The sequence below is a fragment of the Barbus barbus genome (genome assembly GCF_936440315.1).
Source record: "Barbus barbus genome assembly, chromosome: 12".
In the NCBI taxonomy this organism is placed as follows: domain Eukaryota; kingdom Metazoa; phylum Chordata; class Actinopteri; order Cypriniformes; family Cyprinidae; genus Barbus; species Barbus barbus.
In genome coordinates this window covers 21,641,865-21,658,159 of record NC_136740.1, presented here as the reverse complement: position 1 = coordinate 21,658,159, position 16,295 = coordinate 21,641,865, and the positions used below count along the sequence as shown (strand labels likewise).

Genomic DNA, 16,295 nt, shown 5'->3' with positions numbered 1-16,295 from the left:
ATGTGGCGTGACATGGAGGCAATCAGCCTGTGGCACTGCTCAGGTGTAATGGAAGCCCAGGTTGCTTTGATAGCGGCCTTCAGGTCATCTGCATTGTTGGGTCTGGTGTCTCTCATCTTCCTTTCAGGTTCAGGTCAGGCGAGTTTGCTGGCCAATCAAGCACAGTAACACCATGGTCATTGCACCAGCTTTTGGTACCTTTGGCAGTGTGGGCAGGTGCCAAGTCCTGCTGTAAAATGAAATCAGCATCTCCATAAAGCTTGTCAGCAGAAGGAAGCATGAAGTGCTCTAAAATTTCCTGGTAGATCGCTGCGTTGACTGTGGACTTCAGAAAACACAGTGGACCAACACCAGCTGATGACATGGCAGCCCAAATCATCACTGACTGTGGAAACTTCACACTGGACTTCAAGCAACGTTGATTCTGTGCCTCTCCACTCTTCCTCCAGACTCTGGGACCTTGATTTCCAAATGAAATGCAAAATTTACTTTCATCGCAAAAGAGGACTTTGGACCACTGAGCAACAGTCCAGTTCTTTTTCTCCACAGCCCAGGTAAGACGCTTCTGACGTTGTCTCTGGTTCAGAAGTGGCTTGGTAGCCCTTTTCCTGAAGACTTCTTAGCGTGGTGACTCTTGATGTACTGACTCCAGCTTCAATCCACTCCTTGTGAAGCTCTCCCAAGTGTTTGAATCAGCTTTGCTTGACAGTATTCTCAAGCTTGCGGTCATCCCTGTTGCTTGTGCACCTTTTCCTACCCAAATTCTTCCTTCCAGTCAACTTTTCATTTAATATGCTTTGATACAGCACTCTGTGAACAGCCACACCTTTCAGTAATGACCCTCTGTGACTTATCCTCTTTGTGGAGGGCGTCAATGTTCGTCTTCTGGATCATTGCCAAGTCAGCAGTCTTCTCCATTATTGTGGTTTCAAAGAACAAGAGATACCCGAAATTTATACTGTAGGGATGGTCATTAATTGAAACTCAAATGTAAATATTCTAATATTTTGAGATACTGATTTTTGACTCATGAGCTGTAAGCTCTAATCATCAAAATTCAAACAAAAAAAACTTTTGAATTTTTTTACTTTACATGTAATGAATCTAAAATATATGAAAGTTTCACTTTTTGAAATAAGTTAACATTGTTGGTCTATATTGTTTAATGAGGCTTTTTAGTCATTTTTACTAAAGGACCAAAAATGAAGGAAATAAAATATAGGTCTAAAAGATTAAAAGAAAAGAAAAGTTTAATCTGAGGTATAACTGATTCAAATTAATGGGAAGTACCTCAGCAGCAGTACAGCATAGCAGCCTATTGCAATTTCTACCATATAAAGTCGTGGTAGTGTTATGGTACTATGAAATTTGCAATTCAGCCCAAGCGTTTTTTGCCGAATTTAATTGCAGTACTCTGGCGCCCCCAATTGTCAAAAAACTGGGAATGTTCACAAAAAAAAAATTCTTTAGAACGTGTTAATTCACTTAAAACTAAATGATATAAGATAAGATCAGTCTCTATAATTGGAGTGTTTTAGTCATGCGCATGGTACTAAAGGGATAAGCAAAAATCTCCAGTCATCATATACTCACCCTCATGTTGCGCAATGTTCCAGACCTGACAAAATAGTATATGAAATATCCGAAAAAAAAGTAGCGCAGTAGTAGTGTGCTATATCCCCAATTTCTATGACAGCTTTGTGTGTCAAAACGTCAGATATTTAAGCTGTTATTTATTATTAATCTTGCACACAACGGCTGTTACTGGATCATGAGGCAGTAGATTGAATTCTAGAAGCGGATCCGATCCGTGAAAGAATCATTCAGACCAAAAGTGTAAACTAGAAAAGATTTGGTTCAAAAGAAACGATTATGAATCGAACATCGTCACTTTATGAAATCAGTACATAAGAGCCATATGGACTATTTTTTATGATGCCTTTATAGTGTTTTTCTCTTTATGGAGCTCGATACTTAACTTTTTTGAAGTAACTGGAAAACTATTTTTCAATGTTCATTTTTGAACGAACCTTTCTTTGAAGATTTGTGCACACAATATTTTTTTCTTTTCAGCAAGTGTCCTAAATCTCTTAAATGACAGGTCCCAATATGTAAGTATTATTAGGCAGGGTTTTTCCATCTTGAATATGGGACCAAAACAATGACAGCACATGAACACGCTTTGCGGTATGTGTACATGTTTTATTTCTTGTGAATGACAACACCTTTGGCAAAACTCAAGACAAGCATAATGTGTGTCCTATATGTAGTCTGAGAAACAAGAATCACAGGCAAGCTTGAAGATCAGTTTGTTTGTTTTTCATATTTCATTTACTTTCCATTAAATTAAATGAGTAAAGACTGAGCTGATTGCAAAACAATATGAAGCATCTCTACAGACATGATTTTTAACTGATTCAAATGTCCTGTCACTTAAATTATCCTTAATTTCTGTTTCTGTGGATTTTTTTCCGAATCAAAAACAACATGCTGATTGGTGATTGGACGAGTGAAAGCAAAGATTAGTGAGTTTTAAATCTGAGCAAAACTGCATTGGCACCTCAGAACCGGAATGTAAGTAAGTAAAGTTCATCCTACAATGTCCTCGGATTGCATGAGCTACACTCCAAGGATGCCGTAATGTAACTGGAGGGTAACAGTACAGCATAGCAGTTTGAACTTTGTTAGTTAATATCCCTGACATCCTCTGAGGTAAGTGCAATCACAGTGTCCCAGAGGTCAAATGGAACAGTACAGCTTTCTCAGTCTTTGGAGTTGCATACACTCTCCCATGTGTGATCTCACAACATCTCTGGGCCTTGAACCATGCATATGCAACACCCACCCTCCCTCCCTCCCTCTCCACTGCATACATACATGTGTACACACACAGACACACACTCGAGACAAATTCAAAATGGCATTTCAATCCATTTACTAACCTTTCATACACAATACATGGGCTGTTTAGGTGACCAAGTGTGCACTAGGGGCTTGCATCAGACAGGCCTCCTCTACATAAGGCTTCAGAAGTGTACACTCAAATTTTGTGCACCACAAATTTTCACAGAAGTCTGCCACATTCACGTGTTGAGGAGTAAACCAGGTATGCGTTTAAACTTGGCTACTGTGTTAAGTTACCAGCAGCATATCATACAGCATTCATCCAAGTTGTCAGGCGGTACGGCCTGACAGGGTGAGAGGTTTCTTGCTGTGCTTTTGTTTTTTTCCTAAGTGATTTGCACTGTTACTCGTTTGCCTTCTTTTCTGTAGGAACAGTTTGTTAATGCCTTTTAGTCACAAAAAAAGTGTTCCGCCTTCTTTTGTGCCTCTTCCCTTCCATCCATCTGTAGCTTTGCAAGCTTACCCTCGTTACATTTCTGCCCCGCCCACTACAGCAAGTTTATTTTAGTGATTTTCAAACTCTTTTGCTTATAAAGCGTTTGGGAGCAGTAATGATGGTCAGCATACTCAGAATGTGGCCCATCCTGTAGTCTCTCTCTCGTTACCTTTTCCATCATCTCCACACTTTTCATCATTGTCTTTTTTGCTATCTTTCTACACAGTGCCCCTGGGGGTTCCGTTTAAGGCAACAGTCTTCATGAGAGGGGTGCCAGCTGGCTGGTTGCTTGTCCTTGAGGTAGAAACGCCCACCTCGAACACCTCATGAATGGCTTTCCGGAAACAGTGAAAATTGTAGTCTATTAATCCTGTGGCACAAAAAAGGAGAATTAAAAATAACCGAAAACTGCTAGTATGAAAGGCACCGATATAACTATTGCTGTGGTATACCTTTGCGCTCAAAGCTCTCTTCTCTCAGGATGCAGACCAGGGCGAGGAACTTGGTGACCTCTTTTAGGTAGAGCACTGTGGTGTTGTTCAGTTTGATGATGGCCATAGACTCCTTATCATATGCACTGCCACTGCCATCCTCCTTTAATCTGTGTGATCAATACATACTTAGAATGCAGAACTGACAAAAAGCATACTAAAAATAACGTTAGGAATACAGTTAAAAGTTTACATCCCCCTTTCAGAATCTGCAAAATGTTAATTATTTGACCAAAATAAGAAGGATCATACGAAATGCATGTTATTGTTTATTTCGTACTGACCTGAATAATATATTTCACATAAAAGAGGTTTACATACAGTCCACAAGAGAAAATAGTTGAATTTATAAAAATGACCAAGTTCGAAAGTTTACATCCACTTGATTCTTAATACTGTGTTGTTACCTGAATGATCCACTGCTGCACTATCACTTTTTTGTTTAGTGATAGGCCTAGTTGTTCATGAGTCCCTTGTTTTTCCTGAACAGTTAAACTGCCTGCTGTTCTTCAGAAAAATCCTTCAGGTCCCACAAATTCTTTGGTTTTCCAGCATTTTTGTGTATTTGAACCCTTTCCAACAATTACTGTATGATTTTGAGATCCATCTTTTCACATTGAGGACAACTAAGTGGCTCATATGCAACTATTACGAAAGGTTCAAACACTCACTGATGCTCCAGAAGGAAAAGCCATGCATTAAGAGCCGGGGGTGCAAACTTTTGAACAGAATTGAGATGTGTACATTTTTCTTATTTTGCCATCACATTTTTCATTTAGTACTGTCCTTCAAAGGCTACAGAAGATAGTTACATGTTTACATAAAAACATTTTGCACTTGAAGATCAGGGTAAATTTAATGTATTTTGTCGTCTGAGAAACATGTAACTATCGCCCACTCGTATGTGCATTATTAAAATGGAATTTTAATGCCATTGAAGATCTAACTTTTGTCATATACAGAAATTTAAAATCACTGAATGATCGTTCAAAATGCTTTCTATCACTGTGACAGATAAAAATAAGGTATACAGGTGCATCTCAATAAATTAGAATGTCATGAAAAAGTTCATTTTTTCTTGTAAGTTATTTCAAAAAGTGAAACTTCCATATATTTTAGATTCAATGCATGTAAAGTAAAACATTTCAAAAGCGTTTTTGTTTTAATTTTGATGATTAGAGCTTACAGCTCATGAAAGTCAAAAATCAGTATTTCAAAATATTAGAATATTTACATTTGAGTTTCAATAAATGACCATCCCTACAGTATAAATTCCGCTTATCTCTTGTTCTTTGAAACCACAATAATGGAGAAGACTGATGACTTGGCAACGATCCAGAAGACGAACATTGACGCCCTCCACAAAGAGTGTAAGTCACAGAGGGTCATTACTGAAAGGAGTGGCTGTTTACAGAGTGCTGTATCAAAGCATATTAAATGAAAAGTTGACTGGAAGGAAGAATTTGGGTAGAAAAAGGTGCACAAGCAACAGGAATGACTGCAAGCTTGAGAATACTGTCAAGCAAAACTGATTCAAATACTTGGGAGAGCTTCACAAGGAGTGGACTGAAGCTGGAGTCAGTACATCAAGAGTCACCAGCTCAGACGTCTTCAGGAAAAGGGCTACCAAGCCACTTCTGAACAGCCACCAGAGACAACGTCAGAAGCATCTTACCTGGGCTGTGGAGAAAAAGAACTGGACTGTTGCTCAGTGGTCCAAAGTCCTCTTTTCAGATGAAAGTAAATTTTGCATTTCATTTGGAAATCAAGGTCCCAGAGTCTGGAGGAAGAGTGGAGAGGCACAGAATCCATGTTGCTTGAAGTCCAGTGTGAAGTTTCCACAGTCTGTGATGATTTGGGCTGCCATGTCATCAGCTGGTGTTGGTCCACTGTGTTTTCTGAAGTCCACAGTCAACGCAGCCATCTACCAGGAAATTTTAGAGCACTTCATGCTTCCTTCTGCTGAGAAACTTTATGGAGATGCTGATTTCATTTTCCAGCAGGACTTGGCACCTGCCCACACTGCCAAAGGTACCAAAAGCTGGTTCTATGACCATGGTGTTACTGTGCTTGATTGGCCAGCAAACTCGCCTGACCTGAACCCCGTAGAGAATCTATGGGATATTGTCAAGAGGAAGATGAGAGACACCAGACCCAACAATGCAGATGACCTGAAGGCCGCTATCAAAGCAACCTGGGCTTCCATACCACCTCAGCAGTGCCACAAACTGATCACCTCCATGCCACGCCAAATTGAGGCAGTAATTAAAGCAAAAGGAGTCCCTACCAAGTATTGAGTACATATACAGTAAATGAACATACTTTCCAGAAGGCCAACAATTCACTAAAAATGTTTTTTTTTATTGGTCTTATGAAGTATTCTAATTTGTTGAGATTAAACTAAACTTAAACTACTTCAGTCTATGTGCATTGAATTTATTTAATACACGAGTTTCACAATTTGAGTTGAATTACTGAAATAAATGAACTTTTCCACGACATTCCAATTTATTGAGATGCACCTGTATATGGTGTCGCATTTCCTTAGTTTAAAAACATGTCCACAAATAAAGGATATTAGTAGATTTTACAAGTTAAGAGAATTTGGGCAATATAAAGTTTTAAAGCGCTCTCATGCAAAAGATGTGAGTGAAATTGGAGTCATTGGACAGATGGATATAGATAGATTGTGTTTGTATGTATTGTGCATGTACTCCAATATGAAAGTAGAAATAATATATAATATATAAGGCTCACCCGTAAATACAGGAGACGTCAATGACCACATCGATCATGTCGCAGCAAAGCTCATAGGACTGCATGTCCACCGGTGAACTGTCGGTGGCAATGTAAATCTTACTGACAACGTCAAACAGGAAGGCCTTCTCAATCCCTGAATTCTATTAGCAGAGAAACACACACACACACACACGTTGCATAATGCCCTGCAGGGTCTGATATGGGATCTTACAGCATTGAGAGGATAATAAAACATGCATGAGCATGACTGCATTGGAGATGGAAAGTGAATAAGCCATTTCCACTGCAGCAGCAACAACACTACTATATATTCTTCATAATGACAATAATGGAGTGACCAAAGAGGGAATGGAACTTTATTAAGGTGCAAACATCATGAGACATTTAGAAGTGTTGTGAAGTCTTGAGGTAAAGACACATACAGATATAAAGATGTTGAGAAGGTTCTCCAGCGTTGGAAGCTGAGGGATGAGCTTCTGGACAACTTTACTGAAGGCCTCAAAGATGGAGTGATCATATATACTAGTCAAATAGAAACTGTAGAGGACAGAAAAAAGGCATTCGATTAGACAGAATGTCATAAAAAAATATCTAAGATATTTAATACAGCTCATACACCCAATTCTTATTTGACCAGTTATTAGAACAGTGGTCCAAACATCACATAATGCTTTTCTAAGTTTTGTTCCTTTGGTGTCATTATGGCCACATTTACACAGCAAATGAATTAAGTTTTTTTTTTTTTTTGCTCCATTATCTGACACAGATCAGACTTTATTGCACATGTTTAAACAATTGCAGGGTAGCTAAAGAAACATTTCTCAGGACTGAACATTCACTTCTGACAACTGCAATATCACATGGATATTTGTGAGTGGTAAACGGTTAAATGCACTTCTCAGGCATGTGATCAGCTAGAGACAAAAAAAAAAAGAAGGAAAATCTCGAAGTCTTCTTGATCAAAATACCCATCTTAGTAGGGCATTCATGTGAAAAGAGTGTTATTGACTATACATTTGGGAGACAAACATTGCAGTGTAAACAGATCTATTGCCAAATGAACAGAAATGTTACCAAAACAAAGGACACCAGAATCTGGCAGAAAAGAAGTGGCATAAAGGCTCTGCAGTGTTGCACAGCAACCTTTAACATAATAAAATATCCATATTAAATATAAAATTACAGTGGTCTGATGTGCAAATTTAATAAGCAACTTTGTAATTGTGATCCTAAAGCATTAGTGAAGACAACAGAAAAACCATGTAATCGGATTCAGCCATATGTGGCACTATTTAAAATCGCATAACCAAATTAATTTTGTAAATGCCTATAAATCGCTGAGATTTAACACAGAGCTCATGAAAAAAAAAAGACTAACATCACCATTTCCTAAGAGAACTGCTTTTCGACATCAATCCATTGCATCCATTACTGCACCAGAGCTCTGACTTAACACAGTTTCTCCGCTTTTAGTGCCGTAAAATAGACAAAGAATTTTTTTTTTTTTTTTTTTACAGATTTCAGAAATGGGTTCACTCATATTCACAAATTAATTAACTGTTCTGCAAAATAAAAATAAAAATAAAAGTGTAGGATATCTGTTCCATCTTCTCAGATCACACAAATAGTGGCACATATTATGGTTCAAGAAGTATTTCAATCAATAAACAGCATTAGAAATAAAACTGCAAATGTTTACCTGAGATGTAGTTTCTCTAAACTGGCATCTGCCAGGTCATCGTTAGCCCTCTGGTGTATATCCCGCTGGGTCTCAATCTTATGGTCATCAGAAAGGCCGTCTACTTTATGGATAAACACTTCAAAGTTGATCTCTGGGTTGACCCTGTATGCACGTGAAACTGTTAGGTGGAGTCGACCAAGGGCCTCCACATAGTCATCCTGTGATAAGGAGGAAGAATGCAAGATGGTATGAGTTGGCAATGTACAATGTAGAGGATGGCCAGGTTTATAGAAAATGCCATACTTTAGGTTACAAAACAAATTGCATTTTACACATTTACAAAAATATATAGATGCAGATTTACAAAAATAATGTAAGAATGTTTCTTCAAATATCAGAAGAACTTTAACAGCTCTTTTTGATAAAATAACACTGTAGTTGAGATGTCCACTAGTAAAAGGGTTTGCAAATCAGCGATCTAATCGACCATATCCTTTAAAATAACTTTCAGCTAGAAGTAAGACTGAAGGGCTGAGAGAAAACAGCACGGACTTCCCTATATCAGCAGAAACACAAAGTCAATCTTGTACCTGTTTTTACCTTAAGCCAATGTGATCCAACGAGCTAAGCCTCAATGACAAACAACATTCAATTAAATGAAACCAGAATGTCTGGACTCAATGCCAAGATTTAAATAAGCCAACTATTTAGAACCATTAAAGGTATAGTTCACCAAAAAATAAGAGAAGGTAAATATAGGTAAACAAGTAGGTGAACAGATGTAGGTAAGCAAAGAGTTTCTCATGCCCATTGTGTTCCTAAGTGTTTTTTCCATACTATGGAAATAAAAAAAAGAAACGTCCTTTTGCAATGACAACTTTATTTATTGATTATTACAGTTACTTTCTTTTTGAAATATCATCTAAACAAGCAAAAAAACAAACATAAATACTGAGAAACCCAGATTTATCTGCTTAAAACTTTACATATTCCACCAATGAATAAAACATAGCCAGCCATGATTTGTGATTATAACATTTCACAAAAGAATCCAGCCATCTCGAATTCCTGACAGAACAACATCACTATGTCGTTTGGGTGTGCACAGTAATTAGTGTCAAAGCTTTTAATTTCTTGTTTCACCTGTGCATCGATGACAAATATCAAGGCCCCAGTTCCTCTGAAAATCATCTCGTAGTCAAAGGTTGGATCAAAAAAGTCCACTTGTCCAGGGAAGTCCCAGATCTGGAAGTTAACAAAGGAGCTGCTGGAGATGTCATCTTTATAGATCTTGTTGGTGCTCTCGAGAAACAGGGTCTCATTGGGGGACATCTTATGAAACACCACCTAACAAGTCAAAGACATTTTGTACATTAAAGCATTCCTCCAATGGGAGAGTAATAAAGTCAGACAGTTGTGAAATCAAACTAAAAGCCCTGTCACATGCTTCATGGACTTTGAGGAGCTTACTGGTGGCAAGACTTAATTCTCAGGGGCTTCAAATTTTACATTCTTAACCCTTGTGCATCAATAAAAAGAAGTTACACTTAGGTCCATAGTGGACAAAAATGTCCATGGGACAGCTTGGGAGCAGAGACTTAAGTGTGGTCTCATTTTAAAGAAGACCCATGGCAGATTATTGTTGAAGTAAAAAACGTTTAAAAAGTGAAACAAAAAAAAATGTTATACAGGTTTAAGTTTATGAAAATGATTTATGAACAATATTTTATGATTTTTATGTTATTTTATGAATATTTTATACATGAGTAAAACATGTTGAACTCTAAACCTGCTAGAAAATCAAAGCCATAAATCTAAACAAGCTGTGTTCCAAATTTGAGGTCGATATCTCAAAAAATTAGCTTTCAGTAAAATTTTGTTTGGGCGCAGTACCACATTTTCCCCATTAGATGCCAGCAAAACTCTGCTGCTGCACACTGTGCTTGGATTTGTGATTTACAGTAGAGTTTCTCTCTCTCAATTTTTACAAGGACACACATACAAACCACACTCTGACATCCATACCAACCCACCCACACAATTATAGCTGCATTATTTATCCAAATGGCTCTATAATATGCAGAAGCAGAAAACAGGAATAAAGCAAGTATTTGCTTTATAGACCCTTTATAGACCAAACCTGAAAAAATGGCACCATCTGGTAAAAAAAATTATTTTGAAGCCTTGCCAACAGAATGAAAGCCTATTAACAAAAAATGCATCATTTTACAGTTAAACAGCACTGCGATTAAAAATAGCCGTTTTAATGAGTTTCAATGGGGACATTTTTGTCCTTAAGGTCCTGTGTGTGAGTATTTTTTGTACGGAGAGTAAAATTGATTTTTTGAAGGAAATGAGGGTGAAATATTAAAATTCAATAAAAATAAACACCTGAGCCAAAATCTATAATCTATAATGGATTTATTTCCTAAACCAACAGGAGCAATAGCCTACATGAGACCTACACTTAAATGTCTTACACAATTTATACGAAATGAATACCCTTTGTTTATAAGATGCACAAAGACAGTAGATGGTCCTCAAGAATGAACTACTTCTAAAAGTCAGAAAAGTGTCTTCTAGTCAATCTACATAATCTGTGTTGAGAGGGTGTGGTGAAGGATGAATATATGAATAAGAAATCACGTGCCGAGTGAGTTATCACAACATTAACATGGCACGCATATGCTACATATATCCTTCTTAGCAAACTGAAGTAGTATGATGCATTTAGGCCTGTATGTGTCCAACTCCACAAATCCACCTCTGCTTAAGAAATATGTTGGCTGTAACGGCTCTGAGTGGTGATTTTGCCGGTGCCCGGTGACAGCTAACTGTTAGGCAGCCCAGAGCGGCTCTGAGCCGGTGTTATGGATCAACTGGGGATCGTGTTAACTGGGGGTGTGCGCGTGCACGCTAAAATGTTTACCTGGATTTCCAGCAGATGTTAGACGGCGACAGATTCGTCACTGAGATATTCTACGGATCATAGACTAAAAAACGTTTTTCACCAGTTGTATACATTGGCATCAAGCATAATAAAGCGTTTTGATTCCGCGATGTCCATACCTGTGTATGTCCCGCGGTTTTTGGGAAGTTTACCATGCTCCGGAGTCACGCTCACAACCACGCCCACTTTAACATGGGACATTAGTTTCAATGGATGATCAAACTCTACTACGAACTGAAATACAAATGGAAGTATTTTCTTTTCAATATTACTGGATCACATTGTGTCTGTAGTGTGTTGTCATGTGTTATAATGAACAGATATGGGCCTAGATTAAGTTAAAATTAGCAGTAGACCTAAAACAAACATGAATTGCAAAGTCAATATTTTTTTTTTATTGACAAGCCTGTTCATTGAGTTTACGATTGTTCTTAATCAAATTATTTCTTTTCTGAGTGATTATATAGAGAGGGGGGAGGGGTGTGAAGAAAAAAACAGAGATAAGCTACTTTGGCTTGAGTTTGTGTGATTTTGCTCTGCTGATTTTATTATCTGAGATCTCTTGTACAGTCAGCTCTGGTGCCTCTGTATACTCTTCCCTGGACATAAAGTTTCATCATGGATTTGTGACTGATCTGAAATCAACATTTTGCATTGGCTTAGAACTCTTTTCAGAACAATGCTGTATTCAGTTTCTTATAGTAATATAATCAATTAAATTAACTTCATTTTATATACGTTTGTCTGTACTGTATATTATGCTCAGTTAGGTGTTTGAATATAAATGTTGTGACTCTGTTTCATTGAACGTGTAGAGAACACTTTGTCTAAAGTTAATTCTAAGTTCACGACTCCTGCTTTTCATTTTACATACAGGCCTGGTCTCTTGCCAGACTATGCTTGTGTTTCCGACCGTAGAGAAAACATGTTATGAGCAGAGCAGGATTCAAGCCAACTCTTTAATACTGTATGTGTGATGAACACAGGAAGGCATTTTTCCACAATATGTGTGAGCGATATGTCACATGTATGGAATGTTTACATTTTTAAGGTGACAAAGTGATTGACAGGCGTCTAATAAAAGTGAGCCATGCTGTAGGATCTTTCTTACTGCCTCATATCTTATTTTTCTATTTTCCATACTGTCTTTTTTATGAAAGTCCTGTGACAATCACTCAACAGCCACAACTTTTTCATGACTGACAGGCAGAGCATGATACTCTGATGATGAATAATTACATATATGGCTAATATTGCAAAAGACAGTATACATCACTAACCTCATAATCATTTGGCATCGTACACAAATATGATACCTCTCTCCCAAACATTATTTAGAATAGGAAAACCAATATTTACTTTATTGCAGACTTCTTGAACTAAAAATATGACAAAGAAGTCTGTCAGTTTCATAAATAATGAGTGTGGGCCTCTTTATATATATATATATATATACATAATTTTGAATTATGCCAGTTATCTTCATTTCAGTGGTAAGAACCTCACTAACATTTGGATTCAGCCTTTCTGAAGATTTTAGATGACACTAACACCTGTGAAGAGATAACAACCCCTGCAAAAAAACTTATGATCCCAACTCCGAATCAACATGCAAAACTGCTAAATTATCCTTATATTGCAATCATTATGATCACAATCATTGCCTAAACATGTTTGTGCTTAACTGAATGATGTTCACTACCCAGACCCAGCCCGTTTCCAGTCCAGATGGTGGATCAGCTCCTAGAGAAGACCACGACATCTCTGAATGTCAGTGGAGACCATGTCAACTAGATGTGCCCTACAGACAGATCCCCTGCGAAGACCTCTTCACCTCGACAGTCATCAGCACAACTAAACTGAGCACTGAATCAACGATGAACTGACTTTAACTGAGAAACTGACTGTTTACTATTGTCCTCATATTAGAGCTGCTTTAGCTGAATTGAACTTTCTTTGCATTGACACACTATTTCAGTATTTAACACTGTTAAGCTCCTTTGACACGATATGTATTGTATAAAGTGCTATATAAATAAAGGTGATCTCACTTGACTTGACAGACCTCTATTATAAAACTGCACATTTCTGCAAAAATGGTGGTGATGGCGTTTTTGATGGCGTGGTGATGGCGCAGTGGATAAGACACATGCCTTTGGTGTGAGAGACCCGGGTTCGAATCCACTGTGAGACACCAATGTGTCCCTGAGCAAGACACTTAACCCCTAGTTGCTCCAGAGGCGTGCGACCTCTGACATATATAGCAATTGTAAGTCGCTTTGGATAAAAGCGTCAGATAAATGTAAAAGTGTGTGTGTGTTTGCCTCAACACCTAACTATGTGTATACGTTTGTTGAACATTCCCTATTCAGCATAATTCACTGCATTTTATCTGTCACTAATTCGAAATTATATGCATAATGCAAAACTATAGCTTGTTTATCGCTCATTCTTTAGTAATATAAAAAGAAAGAAAATGAAATGCTTGACATTCCTTTGACCACAGCAATATTGATGCTCGAATTCATTTACACAAATTAAGTAATATTTTTGAACAACTGCCTACACACGCGTTGCAAAGAAACAAAGTAACACCTTATTTAATGAATGTACAATTGTCATTAGAATATATATATATACACTGTATATATATATATTGAAACGAATTTAAGATAGCCTAAACAAATTAATCTGGGCGTGGTCTGAGAAGTGACCTGAAAACGCATTAAGACTTCCCTTAAACCGCGTCAGATACATTTGAACATGGACAGGGGAACATAATACAATAATACAAAGTCCATACATAAGTCCAATAATACAAAACATTCACAAATAATGTGGAAAGCTTTGAAATCTGTTCCGTTGAAAATTCCCTGTGACGAATCTGTGGAGGTCCAACGTCTGCTGGAAACTCAGGTAAAACTATTAGCGTGCACGCGCATGTCCCCAGTTAACACGATCCCCAGTTGATCCATAACACCGGTTCTAACTCGGTGGGCTAAGAAGAAGTCAGCAGGGGAGGAGAACCTAGACGGTCTAAATATCATCTCTTCCTCATACCTTCTGGATCGAGGACTTTCCGCTCCTCCTCAATCCCATCAGCAGGATTCTCGGCTTGCTGTCGGAGGGAGAAGGACTGTCCTCAATGTCTCCTTCTTCTTCTCCATATCCGAAGTCTTTGGGAAACGAGTCCGCCACCCCGTAGCTGTCCGCCAGCGGTGCCTCGTACTGGATCGACATGTTAACCCCCTCCCCAACCCCTTTAAAATATAACCCGTCCGGTTATTAATAATCCAACCAACACGAAATTAATGCTCAGTGAACAAATATAAAACCTTGTTACCGTATAAATAGATGAGAGCAAACTTATTATGGATTCTCCTTTAAATCTTCAGTCTCTTGTGTTTCCCCTCTCGATGAAACGCCCACTTAAGAACGACACTCGAGTGTAATTGGATGGCAGCCTGGTAACTCGTAAGCTGATTGGATAAATAAAGTGTCACTCTACTGAGGTATTGAAATGCGGGTGGATCGTTCCAAGTCATGTGCCTGATGGTCACCTGACAAACGGATTTGTGTGAATGGCTGTTTTTTTCCGACCTTTCACCTGAAACGTGTTTTTTTACCTTGAAATGCTGATAAAGATTAGTTGGTAAATGTTAAATGTTGTTCATGAATATGCGTTTATAAATGTACGTTTAATCCACTGATCTATAATAGAGATATAATTTATTTAGATCAGTGGAATCCCATTTTCCAAGCTAAGTGGGCATATACTTTTTGTTTTTGGATATGAAACAAGGAAAAAAATAGGATAGCAATACAAGAAGAAGAAAAAAAAAACATAACTTTTTTGAAATGCGTTTTTCTGGATTTTTTTGTTGTTATGCTGTCTCTCACTTTTCAAATAAACCTACCATTAAAATAATAGACTGATAATTTCTTTGTCAGTGGGCAAACATACAAAATCAGCAGGGGATCAAAAAAAAAATTCCCCACTGTACCATGTAGATATGTTCATATGACATCGAGACAGTAATTTAATTTGGACTATTTTTAGTAGACTTCAAAATCTTTAAAGTCTGTTGTTTGAAAATTATGCCATACATAATTCATATGTGTACCAGTTAAACGACAAGCTGATTAAAGGTTAGGCCTTCAGACAATAACAACATTGACTGACCAATGTGTCACATTGCAGAATTAAGATAATGTTGTTATTGTTCAGTTTTACTACAGTATATGCACAACTGTATTGAATTATCAGATTACAAAACTGTTGCACTTTAGCTTTTAGTAGCACAGGTCAATTAAATTGAAAAAAATATATATAAATTTAAAAGATACCTTTAATTATGTTGGGAATGTTGGGAAGACGATATTTTTTGTGGTTTGGACTCCACCAAAGAAAGTATAATAGATCTTAATTCAGATTTCTTGAAATGATAATAATAAAAGCTTTCCATTCAAAACCTGAATATGAATGTGTAACTTTCTTACAAAACAGGTTCATCTGAATAACTTTGTAGTATGGATGACACATGGATTGAGTTTTGTTGGTTTTGTTATTCATTCATGCTCTCTTTTTCTAAAACAGCCAAGTATAACCAATCCAGTTCCTAACATTCAATTGATAATATTTCAAGTCAGAATATAAAGTTTGTGCGAGGACTCAAAATTTATATAAATAGGCTTTAGTCCAGTAGATGGTGCTGTGAGCCAAATATTCCAGTTTTGAGCTGTATTATTAATGCACTGGACTGTGCTGTTGAAATAATAAGAACAATTTTCAAATGGCTATCTGTCCTCGTTTAATGTGAGGTACCAGCTTCCTTCTTATCTGTGATTCTTCTCTTTACAATCAAGTGTAAAACAAGAGCAAGAATAGTTTCCCAAAGATACTGTCTTTAGTGCCATATGACAAGAAGCGATAACAATGACGTGTAAGTTGACAATAACAGGAACAGACAACATACAAAAAAGTACAAAATCATAATAATACAAATAGTAATAACATTTGAATTTTGTGGTGTAATATGTTCATTTTAAGCCTGTGGGAAGAAACTTGCATAT

At 37.4% G+C, this 16,295-nt stretch overlaps 1 protein-coding gene across 2 annotated transcripts; it reads right to left on the bottom strand.

Annotated features, from left to right (window-relative positions):
• Positions 1-2,184: 2,184 nt before the first annotated feature.
• On the bottom strand, positions 2,185-14,652 carry LOC306878301 (ras-related GTP-binding protein C). 2 transcript variants are annotated; one of them, XM_079430560.1, is made up of 8 exons: positions 14,566-14,649; positions 14,283-14,482; positions 9,416-9,619; positions 8,291-8,490; positions 7,014-7,128; positions 6,589-6,731; positions 3,793-3,941; positions 2,185-3,710 (listed from the first exon to the last, which is right to left on the bottom strand). In XM_079430560.1, the coding sequence occupies exons 2-8, from the start codon at positions 14,460-14,462 to the stop codon at positions 3,559-3,561; spliced, it is 1,143 nt and encodes a 380-aa protein (XP_079286686.1). In that variant the 5' UTR covers positions 14,463-14,482; positions 14,566-14,649; the 3' UTR covers positions 2,185-3,558. The 2 variants fall into 2 exon arrangements, with proteins under 2 accessions (XP_079286686.1, XP_079286685.1); XM_079430559.1 differs by having other exon boundaries at positions 14,283-14,652.
• Between the last annotated feature and the right edge of the window lie 1,643 nt (positions 14,653-16,295).